This window comes from Ictidomys tridecemlineatus, chromosome 5 (assembly GCF_052094955.1).
Source record: "Ictidomys tridecemlineatus isolate mIctTri1 chromosome 5, mIctTri1.hap1, whole genome shotgun sequence".
Classification (NCBI taxonomy): Eukaryota; Metazoa; Chordata; class Mammalia; order Rodentia; family Sciuridae; genus Ictidomys; species Ictidomys tridecemlineatus.
This window is the reverse complement of record NC_135481.1, coordinates 147,152,507-147,177,403: the sequence shown is the minus strand read 5'-3', so window position 1 is coordinate 147,177,403 and position 24,897 is coordinate 147,152,507. Positions and strand designations below refer to the sequence as shown.

Sequence of the window (24,897 nt, the reverse complement as noted above, 5' to 3'; positions counted from 1 at the left end):
TAAATATTTGTTGGCAGAATGAATAAATTTAAGTCTCAAATCTGCATCTTGAGTCCTAAGGAAACTGAGGCACAGAGCAATATACCAACTGATCTCGCTCAGGCATGTGGGTGGTTTGTGATGACACCAAGATTACCTGGTCCTTGAGTACTAGCCCTTCCTAGTAAAGTCCCCAAGTCAGATAGGACCCTCAATACTTCAAGAGGCCCGCTCACAAATGCACACATGCATGTTTATTATTGTTTATTTGCAGTACTAGAGATGAAATCCAGGGCCTTTCATATGTCAAACAAGCTCTCTACCACTGAGCTACACCCTTCACCCTGCATGGCAAGGCTTGTGTTTTAACAACACATTCATGAAGAATCACATCACAGTATTGAGTGAACAAGTGAATGGGATTTCCACACTGATTAAGTTAGATTTAGGTAACTGGCTAATTAAAAAGCATATAGGTCACTTAAGGAAACTGGATCATTGTAGGGCAGAGTAAAACACTTTTGAAATGAGCATGTGAGCTATAACTGGAACGATGTAATGTGTTCTACAAAACGAAGCCAATTAGAGGACTGGGGACACAGGGCCGACTTTTATTTAGAATGTCTGCCTGGTTCAGAGCAGAGAATCAAAAATCATGAGGGAAAAAGAAGGCAGAAGAGAAGAAGCGTGTTTTTTTGCAGGGTGCTCACTCAGTGTGGGCCTTGCTCTGACTTGACTCTACTGTACACCTTCCCCAGCACCAACCTCTGGCTCTGGGAATAGGGGGTTGGTGAAGAAGAGTGTGTGACTTGCAGGGGCTGCCCCCTGCAGAAGGTTTCACAGTGAGGCAAAGCTCTGGTTTCCATAGGGACCCAGCCTCTGGGTGGTGGGTGGGAATCTAACCAACAGAACTTAGTGTGATGCTTCATCAAAAAGTCAACCATCCATCCGAGTCATCACTAATTTAACATGATTAGAGCCTCTTACGGGATGTTTTTAGGAAATAAAGACATATGGACTGGGGTTGTGGCTCAGTGGTAGAGTGCTCGCCTAGCACCTGTGAGGCCCTGGGTTCTATCCTCAGCACCACATAAAAATAGATAAATAAAGTATTGTGTCCAACTACAACTAAAACTATATTAAACAAAAGAAAGACTTAGAATATTGGACTTTGGGATATTTTAAGACCAGAAAGGCATTTAGAGTAACTAAGAGTGGCTAAAGTTGTTTTTGTGAAGATCCAGGAAAACAGTTGCTGCTTCTCTGTTAAAGCAAATAAAACTATTCTGTACCAATCTGTTTGGCTACAGATGCTTTAAGTGGAGGGGACACTGGGGCTTGTGTTCCTTTCAGTCTTTGAATTAATTCCCTGTAAAGTTTCCATTTCTTAATTAGCATGGGAGGATGTAAGCATCTCACCCATCTTTGTAAATTCCTTGCTATAATTTAGCCTTCAGTTTTAATGTTCCCAGCTTTCAGGTCTGCGTTTTATGTGAGCTTGGATCTTTAGATTATGTTTATATGCAAGATAGAGGTGGCTTTTATGTGGGGCGGTAAAGAACAATTTGTACATTCAAATTACATGTTTTTAAATTTCTTTTCTCAGAATTATCTGTGTAATGGAAATTCCTATGATTGCCTTTAGTTATTGAATGTGTCAGGTGGCTAGGACTGCTTGTCTGTGTGAAATAGAAATGTACATATACAGTGTAAACACATTTTCATTGACACATGAAGATAAAAGGCTTAACATGAATTGTGTCTGTTTACACTTAACACAGAAAATTCTACTTTAACAAACTCTGGAGTATCAGTGGTGTTTGTTATCATAACATTGTCATCTTCTTTTTTTTCTTCCTCCTCCTGATCTCTTATTTTTTGGTTCTTTGCAGTTTATAGCATGATGACGCCATGGAAGAACTATGTGGTACTAGAGACACCCTGTTTCCAGCTCATTTTTTTTTTCCCTGCTTTGATGTGTTTCAGGCATTGTTTATATGGGCAGCTTGGGGGTATTCTGGTTGAGTGTAGGTTAAGTTAGGAAATATGAAAATATGGATAGATAGGCTTTACCTGCCTAGATCTAGGTGGGTAGTTATACGAGAGGGGGGTTAAAAGGTTCTTTCCTAGGGCAATGGGTCTTGCAGGGAGGTACCTAGACATGTAGAATCGGCACTTTATAGAAACACATTTTCTGGCTCCACTGCTTTGTGATTTAAAAAGCCCTCCACATGGTTCTGATTCATGAGAGGATGTTGAATGCTGTACTACTCCTGGTAAACTGAAGTTGACCTCCAAAGCACTTGTCTCAGTCTGCTTTTTAGCCTCCATCCTGAAGTTGCTCTTTATCTTTCCTGTGGCACCTGCTGTACCCCAGGGTTCCTCTGAACTGCCATCAGTCCAGTCAGCTCCAGCTGTCTTGGGGTGTGCACTCCTCTCTCTGCCTAGTTGTCTTCCACCTCACCTCTCCTGGCAAGATCCTGCCCATCTTTCAGACCATCTTCAGGGATTCCTGTCTCTGAGAAATCTTCCTAACCTCCTTAGAAAGTCATGAGTCCTCCTTTTTATGTTCCCAGAGCCATGCCCATTGATCTAAAATTTTTATTTCACTTAATTTTTCACTTGCTTTTTGAGGTGGTTGCTCTGTCCCCCTTGTGCAAAATTCAGTTATACATTAATCTTCTCCTAACCTCTTAAATCACTTTGACTTTCACAGAATGATAGCATCTAGAGAAGGTTTTTGCCAAAAAATTCATTTTAAGAGAAGTAAAAAACTATTATAATGAGGCAAAATAGGCAGCTTCTTCAGAACTAGAGATGATGGCTGATTGGCTAGGGTAGTTTACTTCATTATTTGCCTGTAGACCCATAGTAAAATAATGCTGATTTTCCTTCCTAGTGTCTTTGATTTCCAGCCATAAGCAGAGACTACCCATATTATTGGAGAGTTGAGATTAAAATTGAAAACATTTTAATTAAACAGGTAACTTATGATGTTCTTTAATTGAATTGTTGACAGAAGGATAGTCAATGATTTTGGTCAGCCACTATGGAAAGCAATATGGAGATTCCTTGGAAAACTGGGAATGGAACCACCATTTGACCCAGCTGTCACTCTCCTTGGTCTACACCCAAAGGACTTAAAAACAGCATACTACAGCCACAATAGCAGTACAATTCACAAAAGCAGAGGGATATTTTTTATTAATATTTATTCAGTAATGTTGCTGGAAGCATGTTACTGTTGAAAGTATCACAAAAGCACTTATCTGATTGCTGTGATAGTTTCTGTAGGGTAGTTCATAGCAGGGTTGCACATTGTCAGGTAATTGAAGAAGATGGTAGAGTGTGTACTTAAAGGTAGAGTGTGTCCACCTCAGGGTGGAAGCTGGGAAAACAATCTAGGATACAGAACCTTGTCTTCCCATGTTTTTTTTTTAGGACCCTAAGGTTGTGTCTACATAGAACATATAATAAATATACCATTGCATTTGTTGCATATCCCTTCCAGAAACATAGATACACAGCTTTGGGGGGATTTCTAAGATAAATAGATGCTTTTCCTTACCCCTTCTTATATTAATATTTAATAGGCATTTATTTTCCAAATATTTATAGGTTGTTTATGCCATTCACTTAAGTTCTGGTAGACTAAATTCTGCCTCTTGATTAAACAACAACAATAACAACAACAAACAAACAACTGAGTTATTGGAACATCATCCTCTCAACTGATAGACTTTATTTGATATGGTATCTTTTGGAAAATGAATTTTGCCTCTGGTCCCAGGCTCCTGCCTGAGGCTCCAGTCTTCCTAGCACTTTTGTCAGTCCTCCATTTGTTTTTTGTTTTTTGGGTTTTTGGTACCAGGGATTGAACCCAGGGGCACTTAACCACTGAGCCACATACTGAGCCTTTTAAAATATTTTATTTAGAGACAGGGTCTTGCTAGGATGCTTTGGGCATCACTAAATTGCTGAGGCTGGCTTTGAACCTATGATCCTCTTGCCTCAGCCTTCTGAGCCACTGGGATTATAGGCATGTGCCACCATAAGCAGCCCTCTATTTGTTTTTGTTCTGCAGTTGTTATTCAGTTTTGGGGACTGCAACTGAGGCCCACTGTCTCTCCCTCTCAGCAGTATCCTTTTTCTCCCTGCTTTCTGCCTACCTTCATTTTCATAAATTTTGATTATTCTTTGTAGGCTATCCTGGGATCTTACATTCTAAAAGTGTTTAGGTTTTTTGGAGCATGCCCATATATCTGTTGCTTTGAAAATATTCTTTTAATTGTCAATGGGCAGTAGCAAAGGGTGTGTCTCTGCTTCACACACTGTGTTGAGCATTTGCTCCCTCAATGCAAGTATTCTTTCACAGCACAAATAAGGCACGTTGTATTCTCTTTCCTGTTTGTGGCTTGCATCTTTTGAACACTGTGCTATCATTCATGGTCCAGCTTGGTTTCTTTTTTTCTGTTTCTATCACAAAACACCCCAAAGACCAACAGTGTCAGTCACAGAATCCAAAACAGCTGTTTGCTGGGTCCTGCCTTGTACTTTGTGGCTTGGGCTTGTCTTCTCTTCCGGAATAAGTGGGTGGTTTCTTCCTATTTTTTTTCTTTTGTTCTATAAATGGGTGGGGGGAGTGTCAAGTATGGAGACTGCTCTTTCATTTGAAGGAGCTGCCAGTTTCAGCTCTGCTGTGCAGCTTCCGTTAACTGAGTGGTCGTCACTGATCATGGAGGGGAGCCAAATGGCAGAGTGAAGCAGATTCTCCCTTACTGCTTGAATTTTCATCACAGTAAGAAAGTTCAGCATACTTTAATTATGTATCTTTGTGCTCGTTTACTGAGTTCTGAATTTTTGTAATCTAATGGAAACAATAGAAAATAAATCGATGCCTAGCACTTTATAGTAAGATCAAGCACATGTTGAATACAATAATAGACTGAGATTGAGATTCAATACTCCTGTACAAACTTCTTATTATTTAAGAACAAATCAGTATACTTAATTTATAGTGCACAGAAGGAATAAGAATTTTTAGGCTGGACATAGAAAAAAATAATAGCATTCCTTTACTCTGAAGAAAAGAATTAGTGCTCTTAGTATTCAAGGACATTGAGCCATTAACCTGAAGCTGGTGAAAATGAAATGGAGAAATGAAGGATGGAGAATGAGTTAGTGGGGTAGTTGAGGGGACTACTGAACCTAAGGTATTGGGGCAAAGCTCTGATAAGGTGACATTTGGGTTGAAATTTGCATGGGGAAATGATTAGGGGGGACATGTAGAGGGGAAGAAGCCCTCCAGGCAGTGGGGTGTGAGGAGAGAAGGAGCTTGCCATATTAGAGGTGTGTGATCACAGTGTGCTAAGCAAGAAGACCATACTAGAAGATGAGATACAAATAGGCAAAGACGAAATTCAGTAGCATCTTACTTGCTGGCCCAGTGTTGGGTTTGGGATGGACTTGAAAGGAAGGCTGGATCATGGGAAGGTATTGCTTTGGCCCAGGCTGGAGATGACAATGGTGGGATCAGAGTTATAGTGGTGAAGACATATATTCATTTTACACATATGTCCTGTGTGTGTGAGCTATGCACCAAGTATTGTGTTGGCCCTGGAGACATAATTGTCAACTAAACAGAAAATAACCCCTCTCCTCCTAGAGCTGCCATTGTGATGGGAGTGATGGGAGTGAGAAAAGCCAGAGCTGGACTCTGAGGAGGGCAGACATGACTTTGGAGGGAAGCAGATGGGGTCAGAGGGGAATAATGAGCTGCACAAGGAGGACAAAGGGAGTATAACTATGGGCAAAGCACCTGAGAATCCCACAGACTTGGGGAGGAACCCAGAGGTGGTGTTGCTAGACAGCGTGTGTATGCATGTGAGGGGAGAGAAGCATGAGGAATGACTCCTTGATTTTTGGTTTGAGCAAGTCAAGAGAATGGGAGTGTCACTGAACAAGATGGGTAGTAGGTAAGGGTGGGGAAGGAAATGAGTTATTGAGACACCTCCATGGAGATGTGGAGTAGGTAGATAGATATTTACACCTCAGAGGAGATGGGCCAGTGACATGCATTCGAGAATCATCCAGGAGTAAGGTGCATAGGAGGCTACTTGCTTGGGTGAGATGACAGAGAGAAGACTAGAGGCTATCATTTGGACATCAGGTAGTGGGGAGGAGTAGTTGATGGGTGTGTGAAATCAGAGAAGCCTGGAGGAAGAGGCAGTGCCAGAGGGCTCTGGAAGATCAAGTGCATGAAGTAGGTACCTGTCATTGTCTTTGACAGTTTCGCCTAAGGCACAACTAAGAGCTATGTAGAGACAGAGGCCCAGTCAGAGTGGCAGTAAGGAGGTGGTCTGGGATGGCTGGCAAATCTTGTGTCAAATTTCGCTATGGAGGGGTTATGTCTTGTGTATGAGAACTTACATGAGTGTTCCCTGGGGAAGAAAGTGGGCCACGGAGGCTGTAGTCTTAAGACAGAAGCCAGTAAATTACTACTTCAGCTCATAAGACTTGACTTTTCCAGGTCTTTTTTCTCACCTGTAAAGTGGTGATAATGTTATCTCAAGTGAGGGATGGTTAGAACATCATGTGAGATAAAAATGATGCAACAGGAGCTTCTAGCACACCTGGGTGTTTGCCAAGGGCTGGTGTCTTCCCATCCTCTTCTTTGAGGAGTCTCATTTTCTCTTCAGAAAAATCAAGGAAATTGACCAAAGATAGTTTCCCTTCCCAGGTTCTTGGACTTTGCCACTCCTAATCCCTTGGATCCCTCCATCTTCCCCCATCCTACTGTCTCTTCCCAGTTTCTTTTATGACTGAAATGGGGGGGGGCGTTTGTTCTCCTTTCACTTATTCCACTTTGATTCTGTTCTGTATCAGCCACCAGATTAATCCTCCAAAAGACCTCACTTGGGCGTCTCTCCCATTCCAGAGACTTGAGAGGGACCTTAATACTACAGATGATAGTTCTCATCCTCACACATCCTTCGTTAAGGCTTGGTCTCTACCAAACTTATTATTATTATTTTTGTTTCTCTCTATATCCTTGACCTGTGTACAGTCTTTTGAACAAACCTTGTTCTGCTTTGTCTGTAGTGTCTGCAATGTCATACATACTTTTAAATTCCACCACCCTTGGAGAGCCAGGGAAGCTCTGATGCCACCTTTGTCTGTCCTGATGAGTTCATGTGCAGTGTGGCTATATCACATGCACTCCTCTTAATTCCTCCTGCCTTGTGTGACAGTCATTTGTCATGGGTCTAAGCTCCTGGCCTTTACCATAAACCACCTCAGAGATCAGAGCTATTTGCATCTCATGGTGTCATACAAATGGGGTGCTTCACAAATTAATGAATTATATGAATCAGGAAACTTCACTCTTTCTGAGAATCTATAATAGTGGGGTTGGGATTTATTAAATCCTAAGAAAGTACAATAATCAAGGGAGTTTGTTGGTGTATATGTGTAGAATTTTAAGTATAAAGTCTTCTAGTTTTGAGGCTATTTTATCAAAAGCCTATAAAATCTGTGAATACACTGGCCAACAATTCCACTTCTAAGGATTTATCCTAGGTAAATACTCCTGGATATCTGTCAAGAATGTCCACTAGAGCATTGTTTATAATGTTACATACTGAATATAAACTAAATATTCAACAGTGGGGGATTGGTTAAAAAAAAAAAACTCAAGGTGCATATTCATACTCTAGGATTACTATCTCATTTTAAAAATGGTGTAGAAGAACATTTATTGGCTTGGTAAAATGTTCATGTTAAGTGGAAGAAGTATATGTATAAATGTTATATTGTTTGATTTCATTGTGTTAAATTATTTATAGAGACAGGATAATTGGTATAAATAATATTAACATTGTTTATCTTTGGGTGTTGAGATCACTGATGATTTTTATTATTTTTTGCTATCACCTAACTTTTCTATAGGAAGCATGCTTTCTTGATTAAAAAAACTATTAAAGTTGGAACTGTATGCCTCTTTTATTCATAAATCATGTTTTCTATCTTGTGTCTGTACAAATGCACTCTTGGGGAGAACACAGGGTCACCTGGCCCATGTCAAATGGTAGCAACACTCATGGGAGCATGTTACTGAGTCCCCACTGTCCAGGTCATGGTGACTGTTCTTCAGTATAGACATTATTGCTTGGAGTCCTACAGGCTGGATGCAGTAGTAAATTGGTGCTACTTGGCCTTTGAACTTTTGTTCAGGCATCAGGAACTGGTGCTCTCGGAAGGGATAGGGAGTGTGAAGTGTGACAGCTGTGAAGGCAGGCTGGCCTGGGTTTGCAAACTTGATTTTTGCATGTGACCTTGGGCTTTGCTTCACTTTACATGTTTAATGTAGATGTTCCTTCCCTCAGTCCATGTGAGTATTTTATCAGCATCTGGTCCAGAATATGTACTTCAGAAATGACAGCTTAACTGGGCAGCTACCCAACTAGTCAGCCTGCTGCCTATACCTCACTTTAGTCTGCAGTGAAGAATTGAGACTTATTTCCTTAATATAGGTTTTCTGCAAACTTCATATTGTGGGCTGGAAAATATTTAAAAAATGATTTCCTTTTAACTGGGGCATGTCCTGCCTTTGCCCTCTTGTCTCCTTTCAGTCTGTGGCCCGGGCATTGACATACGCAACGACTATCAGCAGCTGAAGCGCCTAGAGAACTGCACGGTGATAGAGGGCTACCTCCACATCCTGCTCATCTCCAAGGCTGAGGACTACCGCAGCTACCGTTTCCCCAAGCTCACAGTCATCACTGAATACTTGCTGCTGTTCCGAGTGGCTGGCCTAGAGAGCCTCGGAGACCTCTTCCCGAACCTCACAGTCATCCGCGGCTGGAAACTTTTTTACAACTACGCCCTGGTCATCTTTGAGATGACTAATCTCAAGGATATTGGGCTTTATAACCTGAGGAACATTACTAGGGGTGCCATCAGGATTGAAAAAAATGCTGATCTCTGTTACCTCTCTACAGTGGACTGGTCTTTGATCCTAGATGCAGTGTCTAATAATTATATTGTGGGGAACAAGCCCCCAAAGGAATGTGGGGACCTGTGTCCAGGGACCTTGGAGGAGAAGCCATTGTGTGAGAAGACCACCATCAATAATGAGTACAACTACCGCTGTTGGACCACAAATCGCTGCCAGAAAAGTAAGCCCCACTGATCTCTGCATCTCTCATTTTTCTCCTTCTCCTCCATACTCTCCTTCCTCTTCTGAATGCGCATGTTCTATAGGGTGGATGATGTCATTGCATTTAGGATATGGCGTACCTTCTTTGAGGACATGGTTTGTAGCAGGGGTCTTGGTTGACTTTCTGAGTGTTCTTGGAATGCAAGACTGTGGCATGGTTGGAGGCCCTCATGATTGCTGTCAATACTGGTCAAATCATATATTAGAATTAATCTACTGTGGGGCTGTGGCTGTGGCTCAGTGGTATCGCACTTGCCTGGCATGTGTGAGGCACTGAGTTCGATTCTCAGCACCACATATAAATAAATAAAATAAATGTCTATCAACAACTAAAATATATATATATAGAATTAATCTACTGTACTGCTGAGTTGGATCCTTTGTGCTTGGAAGTCCCTAACCCTTGACAGCTGGGACCTGTTTATGTGTCAGCTCTTTCATCCTTCATCTCAAGGGACATTTTTATTTCTGGTAGACAGGACTTCCTTAGCATGAATATACTTGGATCATGGTTAAATAAAGGAAAAATAGAGTACTTCTTTATGTCCTGAGAAAGAAGTCTTTGATTCTTAGTGATGATATTGTGGTGCTCAGGTGCCCTGGTTTAGGTGGGAGCATCTAGTAGAGGTGGGAGACTTCTTACCAGTTCCCAGGAGTTCATAATTCAGGCTGTCTTTCAGATAGCTATGTAGCAGGGTGCATTTTTAAACTTTTGGGTTTCTATTCCTTTCTTTTAAATCTGTTCATCAAACAGTTGTGAACATCTTATGAAATGACTTTGTGAAGAAATTTCTGAAAGTATTCAGTGGTCTTAAGAGTCAGGTGTTGCGGTTTTGCAGCTTCTCATTTATCTACTATATACTTATTTTCCGTTGAGAATAACTACCCTAAGAGTGAGGTATTTTTTTTTCCTCCAACTAAAATGTGGCTCTGGGTGTTTTCCTTATTTATGTTCAGCAATGTATAGGTATATTGGCCAAGAAGATCCTCTTCACTATTTGAATGTCAGCATGTTACTATAAATAGCTATTTTTAAAAAATGGTTGACCCTGCTAAAGACTCATGGAACCTATTTACTCTAGCTAGTCCGTGGAGTCAAGAAATCCCAAATTGAGGGGCTGGGGTTGTGGCTCAGTGGCAAGAGTGCTTGCCTAGCATGCGTGAGGCACTAGGTTAGAACCCTGGCACCACATAAAAATAAAAAAATAAAATAAAAACAAATAAAATAAAGGTATTGTGTCCATCTACAACTAAAAAGAAAAATTAAAAAAAAGAAATCTCAAATTGATAGGCTTGTCTGAATCCTGAAGTATATAAAATAAACAAATAAAAGGTCAGACACTGCAGGTTTAGTTCCCCTTCAGCCTGACTGAAGCAGTAAATGATGTGATTTCTATGACCCATCACATACTCTTAGTTCTGCTTTGTTTGATCAGTGTGTGCATGAATGTTTGATTAATAAAGGGCAGGAGTCCCATTGGCTGCAGCCAGTACCTTGAAGAGATGAAAATGCTGACAGGCCACTTTAAGGATCAGTGGGTTAGAGTTGGAGGAAAGGGACTATGGTGATTGATTAAAACTGTGCTCTGTCCTTATCTTAACCACTGGTTTGCAAAAACAACAGAATGTTTTTAAAGTAGCCTTGACATTTTAGAATTTTATCTTAAAAGGTGTCATCAAGGGAGCCAGCATGGCCTAGTAGAGGGAAGTTGGATATAGAGATGATCATCCCAGGTGACCTTGGATGAGCCAGCCTCTCTGGGCTGTAGTGGGTGTGTTCCTAGGGCAGTTATATGATTCCTTCTTGGTGATCAAATACATGTATAAAAGTGTTTTGAAAATTCCTAAGCTCTGTACAAAAGGGAGATGCTATTTAAAAAGTCATTTGTCAGGCACCTGTTCTGTGATTCAGCAGATACTTTGGTTTCACTGTGGGTTTTCTGCTGTTTTTGATCAACTGCTTCCTGAAAAGTCTGGGACAGGAGTGAGGCCTAAATTCTGGGTTTAAGTTTGAAAGCACCGACCAGGAATGAGTAAGTAATTAAATTACATAGGCCTCAATTTCTTCATCTGCAATATAGAATGGATCCTGTCTTTCCCTTAGGGTTGTTGAAAGTTTGAAAGGAGAAAAAGGAAAAGCACAATGAAAAAGTAAAGAGTTAGAAATTGGGCCCTGGTGCTGGTGAATCTATTGGCTGTATGTCTGCCTCTCCAAGGCCACACCCCATAGCTTTTTCTTGGCCAACTGTCTCAGTCCTGTTGATGTGTTTTTTTGTGTGTGTGATTTCACAATAGAGTACTTTTTTAAAATTGATAAATGTGCTCAGTATTATTGTTTTCCATTTACCTTGTCCTGACAACTAAGCCAAAGGCACAATTTCTTAGATGTTTCCTAATTGGAATCCTTGCCCTTTGCATGGATTTCTTTTAGACATGCACTGTCTACATATGATAGCCACTGGACACATCTGTACTAACTGAGCACCTGAACCATGGCTTGTGTGAATGGAGAGCTACTAGAAGCGCAGAATAGACTCTGGACTTCCAAGCTGTAATGTGGAGAAAATGCTGTAAAAATATCTCATTAGTAATTTTTATATTGATTGCATTTTGAAATTCAATCTTGATATGTTAGATTAAGTAAAATGTGTTATCAAAATCAATTCACCTGCTGCTTTTTACTTTTGAATATGGCTACTAGAACATTTGCCATTATGGCTTGCATTCTGTTTTTGATGGAGAATGCTGCTTTAGAGCCCGTCTTTGAGGCTGGGAGTTCTTCCTTTCATCATCTCTCTGGTTGACTGGCCACTGCCCTGGTGTTATACTCTGTACCTGTCTAGCCAAAATCCTCAGTGATACCTCAAGGAGCCAGGTATAGAGTCAGACAGAATGTCTACCTTGAGTTCATCATTAACTAGATGGCTGTTTGTAAAGAGTAAGTATAGAGGACTCCTATTCAGTTTTTCTTCCATTGGCTGTCTCCACTAGTAGGGAACATGAAGTCAAGGTGTGTGTGAAGTTGTGGATATAATGGAGAAACACTTCCTTGCATAGTGCTAATATACAGTGTTCCTTGACACTCTTTAAACACCCCTTAGATCTTAACTGTGCAGTGGCTGGCAGTGGAATAGACAGCCCCATTAAAGAAACAATCACACTGTGTGTTGTCTGCACACTTTAGTATTTCTCTGATCACTTCATGATTTGAGCAGAGGTTTTTTTTTTTTTTTTTTTTTTTTTTTTTTTACAGATCTGAGTTGTTCTTAAAGAGTGAGGGACCCTTAAAGAGTTGTGCATGGCCTTTTCCCTCTGTAAGGACCTACCTGTTATGCCCTAATGTTTGACATGGTCGTTCCTCCCCCTTGTCTTCTGACAACCGCTTTCCTCTAGTTCTCTTTCTACCTCATGGCTGCCACTGTGCTGCTCCTTTCCTCAGTCTAGTCTTGGATAGCTGGTGGTTTCCCATCTTAGTCTGTTTGGGCTGCTGCACCAAAAAAATCATAAACAACATATTTGTTTCTCAATTTTTGGAGGCCAGAAGTCCAGGACAAGGTGCTGACAGATTCTGTGCCTGTGAGGGTCTGCTCTCTGGTTCACAGCATCTTTTAGCTGTGTCTTCACATAGTGGAAGAAGCAAGGCAGCTCTCTTGGGTCACTTTTATAAGGGCACTAATCCCATTCTAAGGACTATACCTTCATGGCCTAATCCCTTTCCTAAGGCCCCACCTCCTAACACCATCCCATTGGATATTAGGTTTCAATATATGAATTTGAGGAGGACATAGACATTCAAACTACAGTATGGCCAGAGTTCCACTTCTTCTATCCCATCTCATCTACTGGTACTTCAGTGTCCTCTTGACTCCATGTAGCTTCATATACCATCTCCAGCTCAGACCTCTTTGGGGGCTCTAGATGATATGTTCATTCATTTACAGATGACCACGAGTACTTGAGTGTCACATGGTCTTCCTAATTTCTGGCTTACTATTTTTTGTGTTGCCTCCCAGGTGGGCAGCATCTTGTCCTCCTACCTCTCATGTCAGAAACATAGTTGTATATTGGACACTTCCTTTTCTAATGGACACTAAGCCCTTATTATTCCTAATATTGCTTCATTGTGCCGCCTTCTACCCCATCCCTGCCCATGCAGTGACATGAGCTTTCTCTAGTCTCCCTGCTCTGGGCCCTACAATTCCACTTGACACCAGTGAATGTCCCAGCATACACTTTGGGCTATATGTATCCTCCTGCACACAATTCTATAGTGGTCCCTGTAGGATAAGCACTTGCACACTGTGAAGCTCCTTAGTGGTCATCCCTTACCCCTGAATACTGTGCTGTTCCCTTCCTTCTTCTTGTAGTGTTCTTGGCCCCCAGTAGTCCTCTTCTGTGCTTACCAGTCACCCTCACTCACCTGGTTGAGCTCCAGCCTTGCTTTTTCACTGGAGAACTTTAGGGTTTTACAACTTCTGGTAGACCTGTCTCCCAGCACCTACCAAGGCACTTTTTAGAATTCTTTATAAATTCTGGGTGTATCTTCCAGTGCATGGTTGTCAGGGCAAACATGGTACCTGCTTTGTGAAGGATTTACTGTTAGGAATATCTGATATTCAATTCCAGATAGAGACCCTCCACCCCCAACCACCACCAAAAAAACCAAAAAACCTAAAACTAAAGACCTTACTGCTAAATGTCACCTCCAAATCCTTTTGCCCCATCAGTGTGAGCAGCTAGCTTATGGTCTATTCATGTTTTGACTGTGTGTGCAAAGGCCTGGCCTTTGCCAGGAAACTCACGAAGGCACGAGCCTGGCCAGGCTGGAAGCTGGCTTTGCTGATGGGGCAGTCTTATTTCAATTAAAAGGGCATTGACTGGGAACAGTGGTCCTGGTGTTTGTAGCATTTCCTAATGACTTCAGAATGAGGAACCAGGAAAGTAGCAGATTGGAGTCTTTGAGTGAGAAGGCAGTAAATGGCTCCCTTTATTGACAAAAGGAAAACATTTTACTACAATCTCACTGATGAGATCAGGGACTTAAAATGGCAAGTGGTTTAAAAATCTACTTTCTTTCTTTTTGCTGCTTAAGTTTTTATTTCTAGAAAACTCCTTATCAAGACAGCATGTGCTTGTGGAGTAGAAGTGCTTCCCTTTCCTCATTTTCTCATAGGTTGGTTCCTCAAGGTGGAGGACTCATTTAAGCATTTGTACATCACCTGCTGGATCAAAATGGGGAGAACACATTTTCTCTACCTTGAGAGTCCAGTCATGATGTGCAGTACTACAGCTTAACTTTTTAAAAAAGTATTTTAAAACTTAAGCTACCCATGAATACCTGGAGTGTATCTGTTAAATGCTGTGTGTTCTGCTGCCAGATGCCTGCAGGCTTTCGGCCCTCCAGACTGCTAAGGTGGATCATGACATGGACCTTTATTTGCAGGTAGGGCCTTGAGGGAGGCATGCAGACCCTCATGGGAAGGAAGGCTGTTGAACAAGTGGGATCCAGCTTGGTGTTTTTTCTTAGGAGCTTTCTTCATTCCCCTGGAAGGCCCCTGCTCTGGCCAGCTGCTCCCAGTATAGGGGTGATCTTTATTTAGAAGGGGTCACATGCCCCCAGGCCTCATGCTCTGCCTTTTATAGTCAGGCTTGGAGATCACATTCTGTTTTCCCTGATTGTCCACCCTTGTTACTGAGATGGGGAAGCAGTTTGTGTCCATGTTTCTCTGGGTAGCCTCTTAGCTGACTCCATCTCTTAGAGCATGTATCTTATTCCTGAAAGGCTTTATTTTTGGCTAATTATCCTCTAATTAAGGGGTCATTCTTCTGGGTCTGCTTCAGAAGTTAGAGTTTTAATAGGGACATACTCTTACAGACTAAAAAGCTTTCAGAATGACTCTCTTATGGTGATTTTTATAATTTGAGATATTTGGAAAGTACCCAGGGTTCCTTCAGGTCTCACCAGTTAAGCTTACTTGTAAGATAGTTCTGGTTTCATCCTGCTCCTAAAAAATTCTGTTTCTTTTGTTGCATTAATATTTCTATCTTACTGTTCTCATGTGTATTCCAGTGTGACATTCTCAACTAGAGTGGGGATGACGTGGAATGTGTGGGCCTGTGGCTAATCTTGTCCTGAATTCTATTGCATAGGGTAGTTCAGAAGTTAAGTTTGTCTAGCAGTAGAGCTGGAAGCCATCTCTTGGAAATGAATTGTGTGAATCAGGGACTCGGACTAAAAGGTGGAGGTGTCCCTCAACACTGCCCTATGTTGGAATGTTCCCCTCAACTCTGAGATACAGAAGGCCTCACCTTCCACATGTGAAATGGGAATGATCAGGATTGCCTCTGCAAATACATGCCAGTTCTTGATAAATGGTAGCAGTTGCTCTTTTGTTTAAATATTAAGCTAGGGTTTGGAATGTAGCTCAGCAGTAGAGCACTTGCCTGACATGCCCAAAGCTTTGGGTTTGATCCCCAGCATTGGAAAAACAAACAAAATTAAACTAAAAGTTGCATTCTGAGACCATCTAAACTTTTTGAGCATTGAGCCAAGTGTATTGTTATGTTTACTGCGATATCTTAAGTGGTCTTTCTCTGTTGCTTTTTCTAAATTGCAAAAATTCAATTATCATAAATAGCAGGGCACAGTGTAGTAGTGTTCTTGCTAATTTAATCTAAATTGTTCAAATTCCCATGTTTGTCCAGATATGCCATATCTTTAAAGAACACTCAGCGATGTACATGTCTGTATTAAGATGCCAGCAGGGCCTCTATAGTTACACGTAAACTCTTTATTTGATTATCAAACTTCATGAACTTATTTTTCCTGCAAGCTTGGTATTTGGAAGAATTTAAGAAACATCAATAGATTCTTGTTTGGGACTGACATTAAATATTATCTTTTAAAAATATGTGTGTGATTTCTTCTTTTTTTTTGAGAGCATTAAAGTGGTTACAGAGTGGGCACAATTTTTGGTAAAGATAAGAAGGAGTTACATATTTGTTTGTGACAAATGCAGGTCTCACATAGCGAAGGTAGTCAACCATCTGCTCCAGGCGAGAGCCTCCACCTATTTATTCTCTTCTTTGGGTAATACTCTGTTGATGCTGTTGTTCGTGCATGTTTTGCATGAGTGTGTGTTTGTGGGTCTTGGTGTATGTGTACTTGTATGTATGCCTGTGTGTGTGTCTGTGTATATTTGCCAGTGTGCATGTGTATTACTTTTTGTCCCACCCATCCTCCTCTTCTGTTTTGTTTCATTTTCTTCCTTTCACCCCCATTGCAGGAAGTAAACACTGGCTCTCTCTGTCCTCCCTTAGATCTTCCTTCCGTTCCAGAGGATCAGGTGGGTGGGAAAATGTTCTGCAGGAATGTCAGGCCCTCTTCCGGAAGCTGGGCTTCTGTTTCATCTTATTATTGAACATAAGTTGCTTTTTGTTTCTTTGCCTTGGTCACAAATAAGTAACCCAGCCCTCTCTTCTTTCTTCCTGCCATTTTTCATGGAATCCACGTGGGATGGGAACAGAGGCAGTGTTCAGGGACTTTCAGGGGTTTGATACTCAGAGCCCTGGTTACAGAAACTGCAGACTGATCCAATATGTAGGTGTTTCTAGTTTTCCACCCCTGTCCCAAGTCCTAATGAATGGATTGGATAAAGTGAGTGAAGTTGTATAGTAGTCTCCCCTTATCTGAGGGGGATGTGTTCTAAGACCCCCACCCCCAGTAGGTGCCTGAAATTGCAGATAGTACTAATCCCTACATATACCATCTTATTTTCCTATACACGTATACCTATGATAAAGTTAATTTATAAGTCAGGTACAGTAAGATATTAACAATAGTAACTAATAATAAAGTAGAATAATATAGTGGCATATTGTAATAAAATTACTAGCAACACTTCTTATACTTTGTGGCCACTTATAAGTTAAATAAGGGTTACTTCAAGACTAACACTATGGTATGATGGTCAATATGATAACCAAGAGGGCTGCTAAGTTATTAATGGACAGATAGCATGTACAGCAGGGATACACTGGAAAAAAAGATGATTTACATCCCAGGTAGAATGGAATGGTATAACTCAAGATTCCAACACACCACTGGAAAAAAATGGATAATTTAAAACTTAGGTGTTATTTCTGGAATTTTCCATTTAATATATTTGGACCACAATGGGCCATGGGTAACTGAAACCACCGAAAGCAAAACAGCAGATAAGAGGGGCTACTGCAGTCACTGAACCCTATGAAGTCAGGTCCATAGCTATAGATCTTGGGTATCTTGTGTGCAGAAGCTGTAGCTAAGAGCAACCAGTGAGACTAATGCTGGGTACTGAGCTACCTGTGCCTACTGCCTCTAGGGAGGGGGTCCAGCTGCCATGCACATACATCTGAAAGCCAGTGGCAGCAGATCTGTGCACCAGGATGCCATTCTGGATTTCCTGGTAGATGCAAAGTGCTTGGGTAGTTTTTAGCAGCCTCTGAGACCAGGGAGTTGATCTTGGTAGTAGTAAAGGGGAGAATGTAAAAGATGATTAGGGGCAAAAAGCCCTCAATACAAAATGAAGATGAAGATTGACATTATTAGACATATCTCCCGTGGCACTAGCATATGAAATAGGGATATTCCCCACACCCTTGCCTCAGGAGGTATTAGTTTTAAGATGGAGACAAATGGAAACTAGTGAGCTCTTTAGATCCATTAAACACTTGTTTTATTCTTGGGTTGGTAACTACTATGATGCTGCCGTTTGATTTCTTGACCTCTGATTGACCCCTTTTGCTTTGCTAAGTAAATGATAGTTTGGTTCTTGAGTATTCTTCAGATAGGATATAGGGACATATTTTTGTTCTGTTGCATAGTGAATTTGAAATGATTAAGTTATTTTGTAATATGTCAATATTCCTTTTTAGAAGCTTTGGAATAACTGTCAGAGAAACTTTAGAAAGGATTTTAGGAAAGTGGCAGAAAATGTACAGTCCTCTTTTTCTTCCACTCAAACGGAAAGACAACAGCTTAGGTGTAGAAGGGTATATCTGGTACCAACTCTTTGTAATTTTAAGCACTATTTAGGTGGTATAGTTGTATAGTGTCACTGTCTGAGATCATTAAATTCTCTGCCCTCTTCTCCCAACCCCTACTTCTTCCTTAGCTATTCTTTTGGGACCATTGTGGAGTCCAGGCCCAAAGGATCTTGATGTCATACATGCTTATGAATGGAATTCTGAGAATGTATAATTTTCTCAGACTACTTCTTAGCTCAACAAACATTTCTTGTTTGCTGAGAAAAAAATCCTCCTTAGAAGAGTCACTGGATGCCAGACATGGGCGATTAGGAGGAGGGACAAACTTTTGGGTATGTGTAAGTGAAGCAATTTGTATTGATAGACAATGGATAAAACAGTCAAAGTGACCTAACAGCCTGCCATTGTAAGAGGAATTTGTTTTGCAGGATTAATTTGAGTTTAGGTTTATTGATGGCTGTACAGTGGTGACAGCTTTCAGTGCCTACTGCCCATTGTGATGCAGTGCAGGCATTTTGGTCTCAGTTACAGACTCTCTGAACTTCACGTTGAATGCTGCAGAATGGAGGGAGACTTCAGACCCTCAGTTTGATTTGATCTGACTGGAAAGTTTATTTTGCTTCTTTGGATAACCACAACTTAATCTTCTTGGGCATTGTTGTTATCCTAATTCTTGGAAAGCCTCAGAGTATTGTTAAAGGGCTGCTGAAGATGCATGAGAAGAGATTAAGTGGTCATTAGAGAGAAATGGTAATCAGGATGGTGTTCAGACCCCCACTTCAGCTGATAAATAAAAGGTGAATGGTCTGTGAGTGGTTTCGTGTGAGCCAGGTCAGATTCTGTTAACAAGCTCAGTATACCCCGTGCATTTTTAGATGTATAAAGCATGGACTTTCATATGTTAGCTCTTTAGCCTCCTGTATCCAGTCTCATGTTCCACCAATATATTCAAATAATTGCAAACCTCTCATCAGTGCCTTCCCATTACAAAGCCCGGCTGGAGAAATGTGTAGCCTGGATAATCAAATGGTGAGAAGCAGAAGGTGACAGCTGAGCCTCATGATTAGGTGTAATTTGTGTGAAAACTGTCTACATGTAAGCATCATTGTTCAGCAGAAACAGAGATAAGACTTCTTCCATTTCAGCTTAGCTGAGTGGACCAAAGGTGGCCATTATGTTTCTGCTTCTGGGTTTTCTGATGTTTTGAACTAAGTGAGCACTGAATTTCCTTCTACCTCTGAGATTCATTGTTGAAGGTAAAGTTGAGGGATCTAGGATGGATCTGTTGGTTCTGATTTTTGGTAAACACTGCTCAAGCTATAGACTGGTGTTCTAGATTTGCAAGGGCATTTGGCAGTTGCCCTCTTTTGAATGAGCTCTGCTTTTAGTATCTGGCTGCAGGATTGATTTCTGTAAGGATGGACTGTGGACTTCCCAGAGGTCGCTACAACTCCTAAGTTCTGAAGAGCTTTTTCAGAGGTAGCAGATGTAGGCTGGTAGGATAGTGAAGCATCTCGTTGACAGGGCAGAAAGGAGTAACAGTGGTCAGAGAAGGAGTTGGCAGCAGGAAATTCAGGTAGGATTTATGTTAAGTCTTGTATCTTTGAAGTGACTCTTTCCAGTTTGGCTTTTGCTGTTGCCAAAGTGAATTATTCATGAATACTCATGAGAAACACTGATGTATCTCGATTATGTGGAATGTATTTAAATTTGTTTAAATCATTCTGTTTGACTAAAGTCAGCTTTCCCTCATCCAGAGTCTGAGCAACTTGATAGCCTAGTGAGAGCTTCCTGCTGCTACTACCGATGATTGATAACTTTGTGATACCGAAAGGTGCTGTGGACTCTGCAACACCATTTGAATGATCAAAGTGGAATTAAAATACTTTCCCAGGGCTGGGCTTATGGCTCAGCAGTCGAGTGCTTGCCTCCCACATGTGACTCACTGGGTTCGATCCTTAGCACTACATAAAAATAAATAAATAAAGTTCAAAAAAATTTTCCCAGTGGTTTGCAAGTTGGGTGCATTTTACTTTGCACCTGGGGTCACAGGTGCACCTGGGTTGGGCATGTATGCACAGTGAGTTTCAACTACAGCAAACATAATTGCTGAGGCCATGCTCTTTAGGGCCTCTCCTTCACTGTCACCACTTAGTCTTAGTCTTACACAAAGCCTGGATTCCTCCTTACCAATGACTCTCACTTCCAAGTTGTTCTTGTGCTGGGATTGGTACATTGGGGTGTTATTTGGCCATTGATGATCATTTCTCTGTACTCCACTGGTAGTCTGAAAAGACCTTGTCAACCCATCACTCATCTCTTTCCAAAAATAGTTGATTATCCACTTGGTAGTTAGAACTGGTGCCCTGTGTATTACTTTTGTTTCTTCAGTCTCCAATTTTTGTTTCTTTCCTTTGTGGGAGGCCAACAGAGGAGATATTCTGTAAAAATCTACCTCTTATGTAGATTTGAGCATAGGTAGCATCTGAGTGGTTTGGCTCTCATGAAGACTGGGAGGCTTAGTGTGAGAGCAGGGAAGAAGAGGAAGGGCGGAAGGCTAGGACCAGTGAGGTATACAAAGATGAAGGATATCTTCTCAGATCAGTATGAATTCAAGAATGAGCACCTACCTCAAATTTGTACAGCAGGCAGTTATCTTGTCTTGCTCTCATGCCTACCCTGATAGGTGTATTTTAAGAAGGGATTTGTAAAATATCTTCAATTAACTAAATTAGCCTCTGGTCCTAGTTGGAATAAATGAACCAACCAAATAACAATAGAGTTTAAGAGTGAGTGTGTGAGAGAGAATGTGTGTACATACATGATTTGACTGAGCTCTTAACCTTTGCTAAGTGGGAGATGATTTTGAGTCTCAGGCTCCTCTCTACCATTCCTATTAATATCAGTCCAGTGTCCTTAATGTAGATGTCTTATGTACATATCATTCCTGTGGAAGGGGAAAACAGTAAAGAGGTCTGAATCTAAATAACAGCTAAGTTGGATCTTTTTTTTTTTTTTTTTTAAATAATGGAGATTAAACCCAGGGGCGCTTTGCCACTAAACCACATTCGTAGCCCTTTTTACTTTTTATTTTGAGACAGGGTCTTGCTGAGTTGCTGAGGGTAGCCTTGAATTTGTGATCCTTCTGCCTCAGCCTCCTGATTTGCTGGGATTACAGGTGTGCACCACTGCACCTGGCTTAAGTTGGGTCTTGATGAGTCTTTGAAGGATTTTCTTTGAGGATTTTCTGCTTGTTACTTGGCCAAAGTTTCCATACTTTCCTATGATCAGCTAATTAAGATGCCCTTGTTTTGTACACATGTCTTTCTGGGCAACGTTAGATGACACAAACCCAGGATTGGGTGATAAGTTAAAAAACATGTGGCCTTAAAAAACGAAATGACAACTTAGGTTGTCTGGTGAGATCCTTCACAACTTTTGCTGACAGAGTAGAGGCAACAAGAACTCAGAGGAGGGTGAGCTCAGTAGTTATACCTTTACCTGAGGCAGATATTTGCCTCAGGCAAAATTGAGGCCTTTCCTTAAGAATGCCTGAACTTGCTAGGTATCCCTTGCCCAGCATTGTACACAGCCTTCAACTCATGAATGGGTTGTATTCCAACACTTCACAAGGCATTTGGAATGTGGAGTATATTATTTCATAAAAACAGGTCAGAATGTCAATGTCCCTCTCTCCTCACAAGTGCCCCCAAGTCTTTTTGGCTTAGATGTCTTTTCTATCTGACTTCTGTCCAAGCTTTGATTCTATGAGGAAGAGACTCAGTGAGCTCTATCCTAGAAGGTGGTGCTTTTTCTCTCTGGATAAGGCAAGGGTGATGGTGGGAAGTGGTTGATTCCACTTAATACCATTTATAAAAGCACCCCTTTGAGGGCTTAGAACTTTCCAGATATTCAGGATTGGGGGAGGGGGCAGAAGGGTTGCCTTGTAGGTATCTGCAGGCCTTCGAGGTGATGGGAGCTGATATTTATTCCTCCTAGCTCCCTGCTGGTCTCCAGGGAGGATTCTAGTGGAATTGGGAACATTTCTACTAGGTGCTGCTGAAGCAGAGGATGCTGTTCTTGCCCTAAAAGGATTGAATTAGTTTGTGGCTGATGTGTGGTTCCTTATTCATGTCATGATTTTAATGAAATGTGGACTTAAGGTCCACGTCTGGGTTAGCCTCTGCTCTATTCCCAGAGCCACTAAGCCAGTTGGATGACAGAAAGTCAGGAAAGTATCTGACAGTGTTTCAATCTGAAAAGTTAGGGTACTTTAAATTTTTTCTCATTGAGAATTGTTGTCTGCAAGAACAAAGTAATTCTAGGCACCCCCCTCCTCCTTTCCTTGTCTTTCTGTTCTCCAGTCAAAGAAAAACTTAGAGTATAATTTTTGGCCTGGAGAAGTATTGAATCTATGTTAAGTATGCAGACATGAATGGGCAAAGGAAGAATTTGAGGCAGAGGATCTGCTGAAACAAATAAGTAATGTAAATGGTCAGGGAGAAATACTAAATTGATTGCATCTTTCAGCTCCTGGTACTTAAAGCAAAGATAAAGTGGTGGAAGAGGTTGTCATTTGAGGTAATGAAAATATGATGGAGTTTTGAAGCTAGCTGGGATTTTTCTGCCTGTTAACAGAGTGATTTAAATTACAGAATATAAAAGTAAAGAGTAGGGCAATTCCATTTAGTATGTATCACGATGCCAACTGCTTTCTGAGCAACCTCTGTTCTAAAGGAGAAGAGGCGATCATCCCCAGGCCTGGAATTCATTGGATAATAGCACATTAAACTCCTCTCAGAAACCTTCAGTTAGCATCATGGGAAGACTTGCAATATCTACATTATGAAGCCTTTCAGATTTTTTTTTTTAAACACATGTTCTTAACAGTATTTGTTTATTAAATGGGGCAGTAGATTAGGACTCCATAGATTTGATTCACCCCTCCTGCCCAGAAATATGCCCAGAAGCCCAAGGTTTCTCAGAATTTTTATTACAGTATGAGAACAAACTTAATTATCAGGTTGGGAAAGTGTTGGAACAATTTAGGCCAATCCTACGTTAATTGTATCAGTGATTAATATTTTGAAATAATAGAATTAAACAAATTTACCTTTCTTTTAGGATTATATTTTATCTTTTAAGATGATACTGAGTAAATATTTGAACTAATAGATTAAAGCAAACTATAGCAGATAACTATGAATTTCTCCTATCTTGTGTCACCCTCCCCAACAAGATTATCCCATTGGTATCACCTGTGAGTCAAAAAGCTCTATGCCATAGGCATTTATAAAGTTCTTTATTTATTTATATGTGTTGCTAAGAATTGAACCCAGGGCTTCACACATGCCTGGCAAGCGCTCTACCACTGAGCCATGACCCCAGCACCAAGATTGATTTTTAAAAAGACTCAACTTTGATTTTCATGTGAATGAAATGTTAATTTTGGAATCCAGAAATGAGTTCCACGAAGGGGAGAGGCTCTCTCTCTGGGTGGGTAATTGATAGACCATAGCAGGCTTGACCTGTCTTCCTGGCACTGACAATTTTAAATAGAGGTTACAAGTGTAGGGAAAATGCTGTGGGTTGGTGTGGATCTCAGTGGGTGAAGGAAGCTTAGATTGATTTTTCATTTAGTTTACGAATCTCTTTTCCTTTGACCTTAGCACATACTCCCTTGTCTGTGCCCATCCGGGCTTTAAAAGCTACACCAGCTTTAGCCTGGCCCACAGCTCCATTTTCTAACTGAACTGATGCCACTGTAATAGGCACATCTGTAGCCTTTTTCCTTGTATCTACAGGTGTGTTTGTGCAAGGTTGGTCTTCTAGCTTAGAGAAAATAGGAGGTGATGGTCTGAGCATTTTGCCTTGAAGTAGAAAGTAAGAAGAGAACTGTCCCTGCAGTCAGTGTACACAGAAAGAAGACAACAGGAGGCCTAAACATCTGGCCTAAACTCACTGAAAGCCTGACCCTTCAAACCTGTGCAATATCTAAAGACTTCGTTATTCAAAGGCATGCTACCATTAAAACAAACAAACAAACAAACAAAGCATCTCTGCCTTTTCAGATAGAACTTGTGTTCCATGAGCACTTTCTGGGAAATAGCTTTATATGACCTGCTTAATCCCCAGAAAAGTCATAGTTAGAAGGGAAACCGTGACTTGGAAAAGTCAGCCAAACCATACCCAGTGTTCCAAACATCAGGACCGGTTAGAATCTATACACTCCCCAGTCCACTGTATCCAGTTCCCATGTCCTCTCCTGCCCAACTCCCTTTTCTGCTCTCAAGGGCTTTTGGTCTTAAGAGGGAGATGAGCCTGTGCAGTAAGCTGTGTTGGTACATTGTGAACAGTGCCATGTAAAGGTATTCATCTGGTGGTAGCAATAGAACTACAGCATCTTAATAGCATCTTTGTTCCCCTTTGTAAGATTTCACGATTCATTGTTTTCTGAATATAAAAGAAAAAAAGTCCACATCTAAATCCTAGGCAGTTAGTAGTCATTGACAAAAAGGCACTTTTGTGGGGCTAATCTGTGGTTAAAGCTCTTCATAACCATTTAGAAGGACCCCTTACATTTGGGGGTTTTGCAGGTTAGAATCCTAGTTATTCCCCTAATGCTTCTGCAACTCCTGCAAAGAGCTGAACCTCCAGGGCCCCTATGGTGATGA

The 24,897-nt window shown here is 41.1% G+C and overlaps 1 protein-coding gene across 3 annotated transcripts in view; it reads left to right on the top strand.

Annotated features, from left to right (window-relative positions):
* Positions 1–24,897, top strand: part of Igf1r (insulin like growth factor 1 receptor) — a 293,607-nt gene that overhangs the window by 40,585 nt on the left and 228,125 nt on the right. For 2 of the 3 annotated variants that reach the window (XM_005320094.5, XM_078051243.1), the window contains exon 2: positions 8,610–9,155. The exons of the other annotated variant lie outside the window; for it this stretch is intronic. In XM_005320094.5, coding sequence (XP_005320151.1) covers positions 8,610–9,155 — 546 coding nt within the window. The remainder of the gene's footprint in view (positions 1–8,609; positions 9,156–24,897) is intronic. 3 annotated transcript variants of the gene reach the window in all.